At 43.5% G+C, this 19,498-nt stretch overlaps 2 protein-coding genes across 2 annotated transcripts in view; one reads left to right on the top strand and one right to left on the bottom strand.

Moving 5' to 3' along the window:
- Nucleotides 1-1,006: 1,006 nt before the first annotated feature.
- Nucleotides 1,007-9,513, bottom strand: rubcnl (rubicon like autophagy enhancer). Its single transcript, XM_030786599.1, has 13 exons — nt 9,448-9,513; nt 8,863-9,013; nt 7,893-8,585; nt 7,556-7,632; nt 7,232-7,302; nt 6,196-6,334; nt 5,638-5,780; nt 5,190-5,254; nt 3,769-4,007; nt 3,478-3,539; nt 2,817-2,970; nt 2,010-2,100; nt 1,007-1,125 (listed from the first exon to the last, which is right to left on the bottom strand). Exons 1-13 carry the CDS (start codon nt 9,511-9,513, stop codon nt 1,007-1,009), a joined length of 2,070 nt encoding a protein of 689 aa, XP_030642459.1.
- Nucleotides 9,514-12,057: 2,544 nt separating this feature from the next.
- The window catches only part of lrch1 (leucine-rich repeats and calponin homology (CH) domain containing 1), a 44,161-nt gene continuing 36,720 nt past the window's right edge, over nt 12,058-19,498 (top strand). Inside the window, exon 1 of the mRNA XM_030786319.1 lies at nt 12,058-12,286. Within this exon, the coding sequence (XP_030642179.1) occupies nt 12,058-12,286 (229 nt within the window). The remainder of the gene's footprint in view (nt 12,287-19,498) is intronic.

Below are 19,498 nucleotides of genomic sequence, written 5' to 3'. Positions count from 1 at the left end.
TTGAAATCTATTTAAATGAATATGAGTACTTAGTATTTAACCCCACAGCAACTCCATGGCGACATGAAACAGCTGTGAAACATAAATTATGTTTTAGTGTTTTGTTTTGTTTTTTTTTTACCACAATTAACATTAACATTACAATAAACAACATTAATTTCTCAGTGCAAGAAGTCCTGAGGTGACTGGTTAAATTAGATCCAACAGCCTGTCAACATCAGACCAGACCTGTTCTCAAAGGGGTCAAACTTTCTTTCTTATTTTTCTCTCTCTTCCCCTCTCTCTCTCTCTCTCTCTCTCTTTTTTTTTTAGCAGTTTTTAACAATGAAATTTAGAGTCATATACTTTTCATTGCTTCTTTAGAGGAGAAATCACAGACTAGTTTTGCCCACAGAGAAAGTACCATGAGTAAGGGTCTGAAAAGCCCTCCTGTTGTAGTTTGCACTCTACATGGTTTTCACCCAAAGAAACTTCTAATGAGGTGTTTTTCCCCTACTCCATTTTACTTAATACCTAACTACAGCACACCTAGTTCAACCAATGGCTCAGTAATCAGTGAATAAACTGAATCGGGTGTGGTAGTGCGTGGTGTTTTGGGTTCCCAGGACTGGAATTAAGAATCCCTGACCTGTTACACCTGCCTCCAGTCATGGGCTCCAACGCGACCTTGATAATCTGGATCAGGTGTAGGGGGAAAACCATGTATTTGCAGGTTTGGTCAACCATCTGGACGTGTTGGACAGTATTTGTGTGTGTGTGTGTGTGTGTGTTTAACAAGACAGACAATACATGTTCAGTTATATCCCTGTGTGTGTGTGTGTTTAACAAGACAGACAATACATGTTCAGTTACATCCCTGAGATGAAAGACTTAGGCATGCCATCCACGTCCGAGTGAATACTGCTACTGGCCAAACAGATAATGAGTGCAGTTAAAAAAAAGCATGTGCATCGTGTGGAGGTGCACTGAGGTTCTTGTGTTAACACTGTAACAGTGTTCAGAGCGTTCAAGATGAAGGAGGCGCCGCGGAGGTGTTCAGTCGCTGTTCCCGACGGGAGCGAATGCGAGCGCATTTGGGACACAATTTGTTTTTGAAGCACGAGATATGGAAACAGGCCTTGCAATCTGGGAAGAGCAAAAGAAACAAAGCTGTATTCAGACTACAATAACAAGGATGTTAGCGATACATTTGGAAAAGTTTAAATAGGTAAATAAGTGGAATTCATGACTCCGTTAACTCAGTCACTGAAACCTGTCCAAACTAATGCTGTACTCTCAGGATCTGCTACCAAGGCCTAAGGGATCAGGCTCATGACTGGGTGGGAATAAAGTAACTCTGATCCTTTTTACCCCTCTTTGGGGTTTTAAGTTGGTGTGAGTAACGATTGGTGGTATAGGACTATGTTCAGTTCTCACTGACACCACTAGAGGGCAATGCACACCTTAACAGAGACTCGAGAAAATTAAAAACAAACAAACAGACAAACAAAAACCGCCATCCGCTGTATCAAAAAGCGATCTGAGATACAGGGAAATACTGAGGAAAGGGTTATACTCACATAGCAAAAATATTAAACCCCTCCTTTAAATGGAGAGTTATCGTTTAATCAGCGTGAGAACTCTAATCTTTTTCAGACCCGGGACACTGAAAGTTTAAGAGCATTCATCTTTTCACCCCCCCCCCCCATCAACTCAAATACTCTACACAGTGAAAAACCTGTAACCACAGCAAACCAACATTAAAACACTCTGCACGCTGAAAAACCTGTAACCACAGCAAATCAACATTAAAACACTCTGCACGCTGAAAAAAACCTGCGACTTCTGAAAAATGTTTTGGAGGGTTCCGCACCTTCCAACCGAAGCCAGGGGTCTAATTACGTTATTTGTGAGAAAAGTAAACGGAGTAGGAGTACCTAAGGTTAATAACACCACATAAAACTCTGTGGTGAGACTGATTTTATGAGTTTATGATTTTACAGCAGTGTGGCTGGGCCTTGACCTCTGACCTGTGCAGCGTGTGCAGGTGTCTCTCTGGAAAGGGAAGAGTACTTCCTTCCTGCGACAGAACTCGCAGATGAAGCCTCTCGCCTGGCACAGCTGCAGAGGGAGAAAGAAAAACAGTCAGGTCTTTATACATTCTATTTCAGTCCTATTATGTCCCTGGTCCTCATCACTCCTCGATCTTGCTCATGTGAAACACGGGAGGGCCAGACACAGCCGGGCGGCTCAGACGCGGAGCGCTGTCTGTTATCGCTCTACAGTCGGCTATTGTCTCTACTACAACTGTCACGGTTCCAAGCCTCACGGTCATAAAAAAGTACAAATGTGAATTTGCATTATGGTTTACAGAAAACATCATGATTCATCTGTTGGGTGTGTGTGTGTGTGTGTGTGTTTGTGTTTGTGTATGAATTTGTGTGTGTGTGTGTGTGTTTGTGTGTGTTTCTGTGGAAGCCTTCCTGTAATAAAAGGCACACCCGCATTCACTTTTGTAAACAAACATGAGTTTGCATCCTGTTTTGTGGAAAATACTATGGCCCACCTGTGTGTGTGTGTGTGTGTTTACGTATGAGAGAGAGAGACAGTGTGTTTGAGTGTGTTTGTGTGTGTATGTGTGTTTGTGTATGAGAGAGAGGGAGAGAGACAGCATGTTTGTGTCTGTTTGTGTGTGTGTGTGTGTTTGTGTATGAGAGAGAGAGAGAGACAGTGTGTTCGTGTGTGTGTGTATATGTGTGTGTGTGTGTGTATGTGTGCCATGTGGTACAAGGGGCACAATGGTAGTCCTCTTGCCTTGATTACATGAAAACACTGACCTCACAGTTTTCTACGTGAGCGGTGCCTGAGCGGACAAGCGCCTTTGCTATGGGAACCAAATGACCCCGTTTAACCCTAACAAGGTCGTCCATAGAGAACAGGTGGAGCTCCTGCGTCAGGTGATCAGGAAGTTGCTGGAATTCACTCAGGACCCTGAGCAGAGAGAGACCAGCGTGACTTTTACAGGTGAGAAACAGGACTGCAACACCTAGACCTGGTTTCCACACCAAACTACACAGTGTTGGTATACATCCTGGACCCTCCAAACTGAACAATACTGACGCATCCGTTCACATCAAAAGCTGGCATGCAAGACACGACTCAAGACAAGGTCCTCTGCTTGAACTTACTTTACCTATTTAACCATTTACCTATTCCCACTGGATCTGCTTAATTAATTTTGACGTATTGAAATAGGGGCAATGCACAACGATTGATATGTTAACAATTAGAAGCTTGATTTTATCTGTTGTTTGTGAAAGGTATAAATGATCCCGTTAAACTTGTTAAACTTTAACCATTTAAAGGATTTCGCTCCTTTTTCTAAAGACAAATTTTCAGAAGGAAATAATTCATTTTGGGTTTTCTGTAGTCTGATCAAAATGACCACAGATTTTTTACTTAAGACTGGGTAGAAAAAGAGAAAAAGAAAGTAGTTACTCATGGGAGAATCTGCATTTTTCCAGAAGTTTCTTTATGCTAATGAGCTGCTCCTGTAGATCCTGACAGAACACAGAACACAAAAACAATGAGTCTCTATGAGAAGAAACCGAAAATAACCATTTAGTTCTGACAACAAACACACATGTTTCACTTCTCTCTCACTATTAGTGAGCAAACTAAGAGCTTTCCTCAAGAGGTCAGATAGGTGTGAGGGTCGGAGTCAAGGTCAGAGCAAGGTTCAGGGGTCAGGGGTCAGAGTTCAAGCAGACTCCAGTGTTCGTCACTCACTCTGAATTGCTCCAGCTCCCGGGCCTGACTGTACAGGTTCTTAGCCACGCTGGTCAGTTTAAACAGCGGCTCCTCCCAGATGGAGTCCAGTAACTGGCGGGAAAAGTGACACACGCGGTAACGTCTGAAATCCCAGCGTGTGAGAATCCGCCCTGGGATCATGGACTCCAGCCCGCCGTGACAGCTGTCACAGAAGTACTTTCCCAGGTAGTTACAGTAACGCAGTCTCTTTATGTAGCCTGAGTCATACAAGCAAACACGCGTATGAGACAGAGACGGACAGACGGAGCCAGGAAGTCTGTGACTGGCGACAGAAACGCCTCTTATCTGAATCTGAACACACACACACACACACAAACACGTGTGCACACACAAACTCACACACACACAAACACGCGCACACACACACAAACACACACACACACACACACACATAAACACACACACACACAAACACGCGCACACACGCACACACACACAAACACGCGCGCACACACACACACACAAACACGCGCGCACACACACACACAAACACGCGCGCACACACACAAAATGCTATCACAGAATAATAAATAAATAAAGACTATGAGAATATATAGGAGTATATATGAATATAATGGGTAGTCAGGAAAGAACCCCGACACCATTAACCCAGAGGCTTAATGTGATTTAAGACATAAACGTAAATTATTATCAGAAGCAAAAGGCTCATATGTAAAACTATGACACACGTCGCGGGAGAAGATTGTTTTGCATTCACAACAAAAAGAAATTTTTTTTTACAAGGCATGAAATGTTGCACTGTTATGTTCTAATGGCGCTCAGCTGGTGTTACCAAACTATCTCTGAGTTACTGAGACAGTGTGACCTTTATGAACAATTTCTTCAGAGAGAGTTCTTTTGACCCTTTTTACTGTTGCTGTGGCTTTTGTCCTCAGCTTGACTCATTTACTTGTTCCATCTCTTGGAGACGGGCGGTCGTCGGATGAGTGGTGTTCTAAGATGGTATTTGTAAGTTTAGGCGAAGCTGCTTCTTTGGACTGTCATGTTGTTTGTGTCGTGTTAAACCACAGGAAATAAGGTACAGAGAAACAAGACATTCTGAAAGTTTTTCATCATTAATGTGTCAAGTTCTCTTCACTGTTGTGGTTTGTTTGATTATGAGAACTACGCATTATATTAGTGCCCAGCCTTAACACACACACACACACACACACACACAAGTTCTATGTCTTGGCTGAGGTCTCTTTTTATAACTTTATTAGTTTTTATAATCATTTATGATATGTTTGGCATTGAATCATTTATGGCTGTTTATGGGGAACTGTAGATCCAGTGATGACTGGGACCAAAACGAAGGTAAAATTTCACATTTCAGTTAAAAAAAAAAATTAAAGATAAGACAATAGACCAGGACTCACGTGGCTCTATCTCCGTTCCACAGCCAGCACACAGAAAGTGCTGGGAAGATACCACCTCACTACGCCTGAGAGAGAGAGAGAGAGAGAGAGAGAGAGAGAGAGAAAATTCACTCGGCTAGACAAGGCAGGATGAGTTTCCCCTTTTTAAGTCTTGGTTCCTCTCAAGGTTGCTTCCCACGTTTTACTTTTTTCCCTGTCACTGTCACTGCTCACTGGAGGAGGGATTCAGGCCCAGTGCAGAATGAAACTGCCTTGTGATACTGGATGCACATCTAACTGGCCTGAGTCCAGTAGGAACATGTAGAGAAAGGAAAGCCTTCTGCTTCTGTTTTGTTTTTATTTTCTTGTCACACAAGCAGTTTTAATCGACCAACTTGTACAATTAATACTGTGAGGAGGGGCTAAGCTGATTTCTCTCTGTCTCTGCCCTGACTGGCGTCTGTCTCACCTTTGTGATGGATGGACGGTGAATATGATTTGGAATCGGGGTGGGGCCCAGGTGAGGGTTCCTCTCATTCTGCTCCTCTGCTTGATCGCTTCTTTCAGACTGACGCCATCCGCCATTACCATGGAGATGGTGTCTGTTGGGAGCTGTGAGTAGGGCGGTAAGATTTTGTTAATATGTTGTAACGTGGCAATTATGAAGTTAAAGAAGCGACTGAAATGATTTACACACTTTTGTATTTCAGCTGTAAACTTCTGCATTTTAATACCGCGTGCATGTGTGTGTGTGTGTGTGTGTGTGTGTGCGCACGTGTGAGTACATGCCTGGTGAACTATTGCTACAGAGAGAGTGTGAGAGAGACAGGGAGAGGTCAAGAGACTAAGTGAGAATGGTCTGAGAGTGTGAAGAATTTGACATGCAGCGTATATAAGCGTGTGTGTGTGTGTGTGTGTGTGATGAATGTGCAGTATGTAGGTGTGTGTACATAGATGGTCAGCATGAGCAATGATTGAGGTGTAAATGTGTTAAATGCATGCATGCACCAGTGTAAACCATAACTGCTCTTACTTCCTGCAGCGCAGTGCTCAAGTTGTCATGGTTACAGGGCTGTTCCTCTGTGGGAAACCACTGCTTCCTAATCTCTGACACCAGACACTGGGCCAGTCCCTCAGCGCTGCACGGCATGCTGGGACACTGGAGACTTTAGCAGCAAACACAAAGAGGGTGATAAAAGGCCTTAAATAAAAACTTTTATTAAATATCATTTTTTTCCCAACACTCATCCCAACTTTCTTATCAATACTTTTTTTCACCTGTGAGTTATGTTTGTTAATACTTATGTTTGATTTTGCAATGTGATGTTCATTACTGCAGCTAGGTGTTTGCATGTGTATGCATGTGTGTGTGTTTGCTTTTGTGTATTATGTGTGCTTGTGCGTGCGTGTGTGTTCGTGTTGTTAATTCACGTGAGCATGTGTGTACGCTTACGAGTGTGTGTGTGTGCATGCTTATATGCGTGTGTGCATGCCTGTATACCTCTGAGATGAAACTTGACAGCTATGGTTTGAGACTGCAGGGTCCGTGCCTCCCTCTGTCATCGATGATATAAACAACATTAGACCACAGTGTTGATATACAAACCCACTGAAAGATGCGCTGTCTTCACTCCCTCACTTCAAAGACTCATCTAACTAACACAGTTAAACCATTACTAAAACCATAGTGTGAAATAAAACAGCAAAGAAGAAAATGACTTGCTTTGAAAATACAATGTTACTTTATTTGATTAGTCATTAATTAATTGGTTAATATGTTTGTAAAGAGAAGCAAGGCGAGAATCTCCCTTTCCCTGTGTGTGTTGCTCTCTCACACACACACACACACACACACACACGCACACACACACACACACACGCTTGGTAAGACTTGGTATACAGAAAAATATACTCAAAACCTAAATTCATTCTAACAAATACATAAATAAATAAGGGAATAGGTATGTCATAGGTAAGTCTTACCTTCATATCCACTGTCCACAGAGACCAATGAGGATGAATGTGTGTAAGGGCGTGTGTGTGTGTGGCCCTCAGAGAGTCGCCGACACACTGACCACTTTACCTCTTCTATTATCTCCAGTACCATGTCCACCACCACAAAGTGAGCATTCTCCTAGACACACACACACACACACAAATCAACATGATGACAAAATTTTATATCCACCACCACAAAGTGAGCATTCTCCTACACACACACACAAATCAACATGATGACAAAATTTTATATCCACCACCACAAAGTGAGCATTCTCCTAGACACACACACACACACACACACATCAACATGATGACAAAATTTTATATCCACCACAACAAAATGAGCATTCTCCTAGACACACACACACACACACACACTCACTCACCTGGTCCAAATCAGTGGTGCTCCAGAGAGGTTCAGTGTTGTTTTTTTTGTCATTAGTGCCACTTTCCTTACATGATGCTGAAACAAGAGGAAAACCCTACGTCACAATGTAGACACTGTATCTATCTATCTATCTATCTATCTATCTATCTATCTATCTATCTATCTATCTATCTATCTATCTATCTATCTATCTATCTATCTATCCATCCATCCATCCATCCATCTTCCTGTCTGTCTGTCAGTACATATATTAGACAGTATATTTATACTACAGACAGATACACCAGGTTGTACAGAAGGAGGTATGACACCAACAGAGACGTTTTCCGTGTTACCTGAATGCGGTCGTTCGGGTGAAACACTGTGGTCCCTGGCTGAAGGCAGAGGTGTGTTTGTAACACCGCGTGGCTTAGTCCCAAGCGGCGAGAGAGCTCCACTCAGCAGCCGACTCAGGCCTGCAGGCAGGGACACACAGCGGGGCTGGCTCTGTGGACAGGTCGGGTTGAAAGGGTCCTGAGAACCAGGGCAAGGGATGGATGATCCACCATCTCCCACAGAAGGCTCGGTCTGCGCAGAGGAGACCTGGTTGCTGTCGCACTCTCCAGCCAGGACTACAGGGGTGGGGGAAGGGGGAGTCAGGTAGGAGGTGTCTGAGGTAATGGTGGGGAGTTCCACGGAGGCTGGAGTGGAGGGAGTGATGGTCACACATGGTGGAGGAGAGGAGCATATTTTTCGCCTAAGGCCCACTCGCCTCTTTCGGGAGATGACAGAACTGTTTCTGGGTTGCAGGTCTGGTTCTGGTTCTGGTTCTGGTTCTGACTCTGAGTTTGGCCTCTGGCTTGGGCTGCACCCTGATAAAGGTGAACTTTGACCCTCAGTGCATCTTTCATCATCGCTGTCGTCTTTGTCGTTAATACTCATGGCACTGCAATTAACATCCTCGTCTTCCTCATCCTTTGTGTCATCTCCAAGAGAGAGGGACTCTCCACTGTCCTCTTCAGGTGCTACACTGGAAAATTCCTCTTTTTCTGTGTGAGAGAAAGGACAAAGAGAGAGAGAGAGAGAGAGAGAGAGAGAGAGAGAGAGAGAGAGAAATGAGTAAAGGTTTGCCAATACTGTAAATTGCAATGTGACAGTAATGGAGTGACTTCACACACAAATACAATGTAAAGGAACAGTTTGTTCCTGTTCATCTTTCAAAACAATGTTTTGAGTCCTGTCTCCTTCTCATTCTCCTTCTCTGTCTGTCTCTCACTTACACGCACACACACAAACATACACACACAGTCACTCGTAGTGCACTACCTGAGAGTGAGTATGTTGGCTGGTGATGGCTGGTGGTGGGTGGTGATGATGATGATGATGGAGGATGTGATGAAGGTATGGAGTCAGAGTCCACCACCCAGCTCACATAGTGCAAACTCCTGGCAGCCAAACAGCTGTTGTTAGAGTCCACCTAGAGACAGAAAGAGAGACAGAATTCAGCATTCAGCATCCCTCTGGAAAAGTTTATGCATGAATGATCTTGTGTTATAATGGAGGCAAACGGAATCTGCTGAATTGCATGTTGTCTTCCAAAACCCCCACTTAATTCGATCACAAATTCACTTCGGGTGAATTTTACGTGATGAGCAATATATATCTCACTTCTGGGGAAAACGTGTTTACAAAATGTTTAGAATATGAATTGTCGGGGGTGATTAAGTAATAAACTTTTTGCACCGATATGTAGCCAACAGCAACGAGTCTAACGACTAAATAATCAGTTATGATATATTATTTAACTTGAAGCAGTGCATATTAGCAAGACGACTCTTGATATCTTTCGTAGTCCCGCGCCAAGGTGAATGTTAACGTGCCCACGCGCACCTCACAGACAAGCGGTGGTACCGGTCTCTTTATTGTAACGGTTACTCGCGGCGCCCGTGTTGGCGAGGATGTGGGAGGTTGTTTCATTAGCGCTGTTGAAGATTTAGGTCTCCCGTGGGGAAAAAAAGAGAATGAAAAATATGTAATCCCACGTGTAACAGTTAATTTGACAGTTTAGAGATGCCGCGCAATGATTGGCACATTATTAACAGTCAGCTACCTGAAATCAAGTATCCGGGCTAAATCGTCATGTTGGCCAACCTGTTTTCAAAGAAATATCGTGGCAAAATATCGGCGATAAATTTTCTTAAAAGCCGTATGACGAAAATGTCACAAAACTTACCATACTGAGTGGAACCTCTGCGGTATAATCATAAATTAGTCTATGTTCAGACTATCGACGCAGCAGCCCCGGGTACGATATGCACAGGAGATTGGTAAAGCTTGCATTTACACTTCCTGAATCTCTAAAACCGTTGGCGTTGACAAGTTGGTTGTTCCCGGATTAAGAACCGCACTGTTTGTGCTGTTTGTGCATTTCACAAGTCTGAGTGCATGGACAATTAATAACCGTAGCAGCTTCCTTCATTCCTAATTTAAACATGAGTATGTTACCACGAGGGGTGAAAATAAACCCAGTGCTCCTTCTATAAACCCGAGGCGACCTTAAGAGAACTGTTCAGTGACCGTGTATACGTCTTAAATGTGCTTTTTTAAACTTTAAAGTATTTGGGTAACAACAAAGTTACTTTGTTTCACTTTAAAAATGTAACATAAATTCAGTCCATACGAATACTGGGTTGTTGTAGTAACCCTTTTCACAGTGATGAACTAAGCGTCGATCAGATGCATCGTTGCCCTTACACTGCAGTAACAGGACAGGACAGGACATTTTCTGTACACCTCAGTGAGAATCCATGTCTTTCAAACTTCTTTTCCAACGGAGGCTAGCGTCTTGCGAGATTGAATTAACAGTGGCTACTTCCCTACAACAATCGCTCCCATGTTCATTCTCTGTTCCGATATCGAAGGTGACACCAAATACAGCCCTTTACAAATGAAAAGAGGATGTGAGCATTTTGTGGGTGCTCGTTCCAGTTCGCCTTTGTTCAGGGGCTCGTGACGCAGCAGTATTATGTTTATTATGTTATTTTCTGTTCGGCAACAAACAGGTCTCAAAATGACCCAAAAATGGGCAGTCACAGTTATACACAGTTATATAAATCACAATCAAAACTTTAACTGACCACTTGGTTGTGGTCAGAGTACATCAAACACGCGCTCTCTCTCCCTCTCTTTCTCTCTCTCTCTCGCACTGTGTAATTGCTATTGCGCTCTTAATGAGCCCCTCCTTAACTCTTTTCTTTCCCTGGTTCACAATGTGTTATATCTGTTTTCACTGAGCAGCTTAGAGAACAGAGTGATACAAAATTTGGGACTCCTAATTTGGTTTCACCCTCCTGGAGTCTGTTTAACAAGGCATCTATTCCTGAGGGGTCTGGGAACATACAGTGAAGGATGATATAAGTGTCAATGGTGTTTTGTGTCCAGGTTCACCATATCTTTCCTTCTGCCTTGCACATTCTGTAATGTGTCCAGTGCTGTGTTCCGTTTTTATTTGTATTTATTTATTTGTTTATTTTTCATGAACATTTAAGACATATCCCAAAGTTAGTTTTTGTTGACTGGCACTCTTTTGATCTTTAGTTGTAGACATATCCAGGAGAAGCAGGGTGAGTTAACATTTTGAGTGTCCAAGCTAATCTATGTTCTTAATGTGGTGAAGCATTTTCATAGTTCAGTGGAGTCAAATCAAATGGGTCAGGGAAAGGCCATCTCTCTCTCTCTCTCTCTTTCTCTCCCACTCTCTCTCTCTCTCTCCTACTCTCTTTCAAGACAAAGCATAAGTGATTTACCAAGTATTCTGTGTTCTCTCTCTCTCTCTCTCTCTCTCTCTCTCTCTCTCTCACACACACACACACACACAGTAATTTTTGGTAAGGGTCTGATTTGACTCTGTGTGTGTGTGTGTGTGTGTGTCTAATCAGTGATCAGCATATCTGCTGATGTGAACTGGTTGTGTAACATATGACTAGCTGACTTGGCTGTTTTACTGGCTAGAAATACAAACCCCTCCACTCCTCGTTCATCATTTTGCTATTTCTCTCGCCCCCACATCTGTAGTTTCCTTCAGTCGGCCTATTGCTTTTTTTTCTCTACCGTCACTACTCTTTACATTACCGAATTTGAGATGAACAATGAAAAATATTACTACAGAATGTAAAAGTCAAATCCGATAACTTTCACACAATTCGTTTAATATAGGTATACAATAAAATCATGTTTCTCGAGAATTCGATTACTCATTGCTAAACTCTGAACAGATGAGCCGTCACTGACCCGTACGAAAAGACCCCCGCGATTCACCTTAGGACCAGCAGATGGCGGAAAACTCAAGGCTAACGTTAGAGATCTCTATTCTTGACAACTACGCAGCCGCATTGGACACGACTGGGCAGACCCATTAACGCACCAGGAGGAAACACACGCACCGTTGGAGCGTGTCCCATAGTTTTCCGTGGAACTAGCGATCTTTGAGCATTTGCATAGTTATATTTCGGCGGTTCGAATATGGCGACGCTGGGACCGGAGTCCCGACCCCACACCCAGCTCGCTTCTCCTGCGATTCAAGCTAACCTTGGCGGTTTGGGCTCCAACACAAACGTACCTCTTAACCGAGGCTTGGAAAGGGCTTTGGAAGAAGCAGCTAACTCTGGATTTCTGAACCTCAGCGCAAGAAAACTGAAGGAATTCCCCAGGACAGCGTCCAACTATGACCTGACAGATACCGTTGAAGCAGGTAAACGTATGATACTTTGTTTTGTCCATTCCTGCGCTTTTGGGTTCTCCGTTTTTTTTTTTCAGGATATAACAGGGTGTTGTGTATTATCGTGAAGCACAAGTATACTTCATGTAACGTTGCTCACACTACTGCTTGTTTGCTGACATTTGTTTGAACATTCAAGGCTGAAATTTATGTAAGAGAACTTGAGATGGAACGCGATAAAGGAAGGCACAAGACTGGAGTGGACGCCTGCTCTCTGATGGTGAAATCAGCTTTGGAGCAGATGTTGCTGGGGATTGTGTTTAGAGGGCAGACTGGCCTATGAAAAAAAAAAATGTAGGGCACCGAATTAAGCTCTGACTTTGTCATAAATGTTGTCTATAACTCCGGCTGTGTTCGTTTTTGTGGGACAAAATAACGGCGAAAGCTTTGACCAGATTCGTTATCAGGAGATGTCCAGTTGACTGGGCTCCTCTGACCGTGCTGTCCGCACAGGTTGCTGGAAATCCCCCCCACACACACATGCACACACCTACCTAATAGTGTTGTTTTCGGTTTCAGAATAAATTGATCTGCTGAACATTTATCTAGCCGAGAAAACCACACCAGTTGGATTAAAACGATCGTGTTGCATATGGAGATCAAACGTGCGAATCTGTTGTCCGTTTTGAAACTGCTGTAGACAACCAGCCTAGATTTTACTAAAGCACATTTGAGGTAATGTTTTGGATGTGCCTAAGGGGTTTCTGATGATAATTTTTGTTCCCTTCCCATTATTTTCTGCCCGATAACGTTCGATATTATTCAAGCTATTATTCGCACGAAACTTATTTGTGAGAGTACTCTAAACCGTATGGTCATAGTTTTTCCACGCTTTAGAGGGTATATAAATGTGACTTGATGCAGATAATTCCCATGAAGTGTGCAGTATTTCGTTTTTATCGGACTGGAAGATTTATGTGTGCCTACAGCCCTGAACCCGAGCGCACAGAGCGGCATTCGAATATGACATTTAGGAATGTTTGTGTGGAGGCGCTTCCGCTCTTAGTGAATTCGTCCCCGAAATGTGTACAGATTTGCGGGGGCGTAACTCCGAGAGAGAGAGAGAGAGAGAGAGAGAAAGGGAGAGAGAGAGTTTAAAATAAGTATCAGGGACTGGCCGTCTTTGAAGACACATTCTTCGCATAGTTCTTCACAGAGAAGAATTATACCACTAGCTTAGACACAGAAACAGTTAGACAACTGTGCTCCTAGGGTTCATACACGGACACGGAGAATAAAGCGGGATGAAAAAGAGCATTCGTTAACGGTAGTCTCTTTCGTCACGTTCTGGTTAAAGATAGACTGCTCGTGTCACATCATTCCTTATTGACGTCCATTTATGCAAATTTGTCGTCGTCGCCTCCAAATTATACGTCCCCGACATTATACTAACACACACAACGTCGTCCATAGTGTTTCTGTGTGTTTGTATAATGTAGAATACCAAAAAGGTCCCTTTTTTCTTCCCTACCGTTTGCCTTATCCCTGCTTCTGTTAAAAAAAAATAGCTTTCAAGCAGAAACATGTTGAGTAAACACACACAAACAAACAGAAATTCATGGGAAAGGTCTATAACATGGTTTCACAGGTGTCATAGCTTTGTTTGTAGTACACACACACAGACACATTGAGGGAAGGTGAGAGACAGAGAGACAGAAACTCATCTAAGCTTTTTGGACACTGCAAATACTTGTATTCAAGTGGAACTTTCAAGTAGTTTCTGCTTTCTGCTGATGCAATAATAAAATAAAAAAATGACTATGAGCTCCACATAGATGAAAATGTATCATCCAAAGAAGCTTCTGCTGATGTGTGTGATTTAAATATATGTGTCTGCTACAGAAGATTGCTATTAGCCTAATCTTGACCAACCGAACCACTGTGTGTGTGTGTGTGTGTGTGTGTGTGTGTGTGTGTGTGTGTGTGTGTGTGTGTGTAAGTGAGGATGGTGGTGTGGGAATCATATGCACTGAGCAAAGGTAAACAGGTAACACACACACACACACACGTTCCCCCTGTCTCATCTTTGTTGCCTTGGTGAGCTGGTTTGTGTGTGATTGTATGTGTTACAGTGGTTACTATAATACATCTTTAATGAAGTGTCAAGGCAGGTGTCAGACTTGGAAACTACCCAACTTAGCACAGCCAGAGATAGGACACCTTGTGGTTTAACATGCACAGCACAGGGAGAAGGGTGTGTGTGTGTGTTGGAATGTAGTTGTGTGTGTGTCTGTGTGTGTGTTTGTGTGTGTCCTTACCTGGCTGCGGAAGATTTCTTGACAGTATTTTCTGTGTAGGAATGTCTGAAGACCAAGTATCACCAAGTTCTTGAGAGCCTTATAAAACTGTCAGCACACACACACACACACACACACACACACACGTTGTCAGATCAGACCCTTACCCTCAGACCTACACAATAATATTATTCATAATGTGAAATACTTAAAGCATGGCCTTTAACACAAATACATACACCAAAGTGCAAGGGGTGTGTATGTTTGTGTGTGTGTGTGTGTGTGTCTGTATATTTCTGTCTGTCTGTGTGTCTGTATCTGCATGTGTGTTTGTGTGTGTGTGTTAGTCATTAGTTGTTAGTTCTTTCATAATGGAGCTGTGTCAGAGTGTGTAAGTTGTGTAGATCTAGTGTTTTTCTACATCCAAAATGCACTGAAATACTGATTTATTCATTCTAATCAGAGGAACTCAATATTGCTCTTTCATTCACCTGAGGGTGGAGTTTGCGGATGAAGTTTCAGAAGAACTGATGTGTTATGTTTATGTTTGTCTGTTTCAAAGGTTTCTGTTACATTACAGCATTTCTGAGTATGGAGCTAATGAGCACTTAGCCCACAGGATTAGTGCAAGAGCATGGATGGATGGATGGAGGGATGGTTGGATGGAGGGATGGGTGGGTGGATGGATGGATGGGTGGATGGATGGAAGGATGGATGGATAGGAGATAAATAAGAGATCCTGTTGTGTGTGTACGAGAGGTAAAAGAGCATCTGGACCCAGTGAGAGATAAGAAACAGGTCAGCAGGCAGAACGTGTGTGTGTGTGTGTGTGTGTGTGTGCGCGCGCGTGTGTGTGTGTGTGTGTGTGTGTGTGCGCGTGTGCATGTAATATTACGCTATAGGGTGCCAAATAGTAAAAGACCTCACAGCCTTAAGCAATTAACCATATAATCATATTAACCCCCCCCCCTCTCTGCTCTCTCTCCTTTGTGTCTTTTGGCACTGACACACTTATGTCATTCCATATTTTCTGTCTCTTCAGTCAGCTGTCTTTAGTGACTGATCACTGCTGTGTTTGTGTGTATGTATATATGTGTGTGTGTGTCTGTGTCTGTATTTGTGTGTGTGTGTGTGTGTGTATTTGTGTGTGTGTGTGTGTGTCTGTGTGCGTATCTGACAGAGGTAGATATACGAATTAGAGTAACACGGTGATAATGAGTGCCATCCTGTGATGGTGGGCGTGGTCTGGAAGCAGATGGAAGAGAGAGGAAACAGGAATAAACTGGGTGATGTCATGATGATGTCAGACCTGTCCTGTGGAGATGAAGTCCGAGCTCACCGGTCTGTTTGTGTCCTGCTCTTCAGTTTCTTAACCTGGGATACACTCTAAGGAGTAGGAGGGTGATAGCACTGTTATTGAATGGTCTTGTTTGAACACTCAGGTTGTCATGTATCAATATTTCACTGTTTTTACACTAATATACAAAGCAAAAGGAACACGGTTATGAAGTAATGGGAAATCATTTGTTTGTGCTCTCCCAGATGGTGAATAGTGCCAGAGTGATTAGACAGAGGAAGAGAGAGACAGACAGACAGAGAAAGAGGAAGAGAGAGAGAGAGAGAGAGAGAGAGAGAGAGAGAAAGGATGAATATGATGTGATGTTTGTGTTTCACGCTTGGCAAGCTCAGTTGAATGAGGCATTGGCCTGTACTGGCATGAGAGCTTTGATGTAATGTTCTGATACAGAAAACACACACACACACACACACTCTTCTCTCTTTCCCTCCCGCCACAGCGGGTCACTGTAAGTTATTTAGGTTATCTGGTAGCTCACTCAGCCAAACCAACCACCCCCCCCCCCCCGTCTCTCTCCCTCACCCTCTCGCGTCTGTGGACGCCCCAAAGCTCCTTACTATCTCACCTTATCTCGCATATTTCTCCTCCTTTGTCGCCCGCCTCCACCTCTCTCCTTATCCACAGTGCAGAGAGAGAAGTCTGGCAGGAAAATGGGAGAGGGCCTAATCAGGTGAGGCGTTTGCTGTTTTGGTTTGAGGCAGCAGGAGACGGGGGACTGGAGCCAGTCTGACAGCGAGGGTTAAGAGAGGAGTACTGGGCGGAGTCAGGGGAGGATGGTGGGCGGAGTCAGGGGAGGATGATGGGTAAGAGTCAGAGTTTCAGTGAGATTTAGAGTCATGGCCCCGGTCCACTGCTATCAGAGGTAGGCTCATGTGAGTCCTGGATGAGTCCTGTGTGAGTCTTGTTAAGAGTCAGTACTGGGAGAAGAGGGATGCTCCTGATGGGGCGTGTCAGTACTGCTGAGCACATGCTGCTCTCAGCGAAAACCTAAAGCTCCCTCACATGTGTTTGGACATGTGTAGAGACAGGTGTGTGTGTGTGCATGTGTGTGTGTGTGTATGTGTGTGTGTGTGTGTGTGAGAGAGAGAGACTGTGTGAGTGAGTGGTCATGTGAAGTGTCCGCATGTTTTCCCATGATTCAGCTGGAGGAAATGGCCTTTGCTAGGGCACTTCCACACAATGAGCCAGGGAGGGGACGACATCCTGCCTCTGTCTCTCCGAGAACACCCCCTCAGTGTGTGTTCGTGTGTGTGTGTGTGTGTGTGTGTGTGTGTGTGTGGAGGCCATCCTGCAGTGCCCGCGTTCATAAAGCCTGAAGCGAATAGAAAACAAAGCGGTCACCTGCCCTTAGGTTTGTCTGCATTCCAGTGACCAATAGGTCTACCCACCTGAGCCTGGTTAGTTTTCAAAAACATTTCATCTCGTCTTAAAAGTTTCATTGTCACATAGTTCCCCCCCGCCATTTTCACGTCTTAAAAATAAGCATTTTACAGGATATTTTTTGTGTCTCTGATAAGAGCAAATGCTTAATAGTCTGTCTTTGAGGTGCTGTCTTAGAGTACTGTGTAAATCAATAATCATATAAGTCTGAGACATAAACCAGTATGAAATCGTACAGGCAACTTTACATGAGTCTGTGTTATTCAGATATGTTTAAGCCTTTAAGCAGTCATGCATCATAGATTGAATGTGAATCTGTAGGGTAAGTCAGTTAAGACTGTAAAGATGTGTAAACTCAGGTGTGAATCTGAATCTGTAGGGTAAGTCAGTTAAGACTGTAAAGATGTGTAAACTCAGGTGTGAATCTGAATCTGTAGGGTAAGTCAGTTAAGACTGTAAAGATGTGTAAACTCAGGTGTGAATCTGAATCTGTAGGGTAAGTCAGTTAAGACTGTAAAGATGTGTAAACTCAGGTGTGAATCTGAATCTGTAGGGTAAGTCAGTTAAGACTGTAAAGATGTGTAAACTCAGGTGTGCTGTCAGAGCTGGTGTGAATTTGTTGTGAGGGGTGAATAGTCTGAATGAGCTAGATTCATCTGGCTCACAAAGACAGTGTGAGCACACTTTATTTCCCTGCCTCACACACACACACACACACACACACATGCTGTCTGGCCTACATCAGCAGCTACACACAACCTGTCTTTGTTGAAACCAGGACAAAAGTAATGAACTGCACTGTGTGTGTGTGTGTGAGTGCGTGTGTGTATGTGTGTGTGTGTGAGAGAGAGAGAGAGAGAGAGCACTCATGTTATGCAAGTGAATAAATTCTACTTATATTCTGAATTAATGAAAAAGAAGATGTTAGTGCATCACCTCATTGCTGTCAGTGTTCATATGGCAATACAAAATTATTTTCTGCTTACAGGTTCATGTCCTTGTTGCTAGGCAGTCTTACCCTGGGGTCAAATTGCATATATGTATTCAAATCTGTGTGTGTGTTTGTGTGTGTGTGTGTATGCATATGAGTGTGTGTGTGTGTGTGTATGCGTATGAGTGTGTGTGTGTGCACGCGCGCGTATGAGTGTGTGTGTGTGTGTGTATGAGTATGAGTATGAGTATGAGTGTGTGTCTGTGTGTGTGTGCGTGCATGCGTGCGTGTGTGCGCGCGCGTGTGCGTATGAGTGTGTGTGTGTGTGTGTGTGTGTGTGGGTGGACATTTTGATTGTTAATGTGTCAAGCTTCATCTGCATAAGCTCCTCAGCTCTTTTCATTGTCTCCTCTGGCATCCCAGAATGTTCCAGTAACCTCTGTGAGATGAAAAACTGTAAAGTGTGGGTATGAGGGAGAGAGTGTGTGTGTGTGTGAGTGTAGAACAGATGGACTCAGGCTGGTAATCAGGTCAGTAGAAATTCCTGTGGGAGTTTTTGGCGTTCTTCTATGCTACTTCGATGGGTGTCTGCCCTTAAGACACGCGCACACACACTCACACTCACACAGACACAAACACACTGATTGATGCTCTCCATCACTCACACAGAAATGCACTCGTTCACATAAACAAATATGTTCATTCTGTCTTACTCTCATGTCCGTATCCACGGCCACACACGGTATGACGCTGAGATTCATTCAAACTGGCCCCTAACATCAGTCCCAGAGTGCTGTGTTTTCACCTCCCATTCTGAAAGACTGTGTCATTCATCATATCTCATCAAACACAGTCTGTCTCTCTCACACACACACACACACTCACACACACACACACACACTACTTGACCGATGGTGACCTGACATCAGAGCAGCTGCAGAAGTTCTTAGCCACAGGATGAGGCCACACCCTGAGTCAGGATAATGACAGAGAGGGAAAGTGTGTGTGTGTGTGTGTGTATGTGTATGTATTTGTATGTATGCCCATGTACACATGTGCATGTCAAGAGCTTTTTCAGCAAATACAGTGGTGTGTGTTTGTATGCTTAGTTCTAGACAGATCAGTTATAGTACATGAGAAAGTACAGTTACAGTACATGAGAAAGTACAGTTATAGTACATTAGAGAGGGAGTGACAGTGCAGTTATAGTACATGAGAAAGTACAGTTATAGTGCATTAGAGAGGGAGTGAGAGTATGGTTATAGTACATGAGAAAGTAC

This window comes from Chanos chanos, chromosome 10 (assembly GCF_902362185.1).
Source record: "Chanos chanos chromosome 10, fChaCha1.1, whole genome shotgun sequence".
In the NCBI taxonomy this organism is placed as follows: Eukaryota; Metazoa; Chordata; class Actinopteri; order Gonorynchiformes; family Chanidae; genus Chanos; species Chanos chanos.
This window is presented reverse-complemented; position numbering and strand designations above follow the sequence as displayed.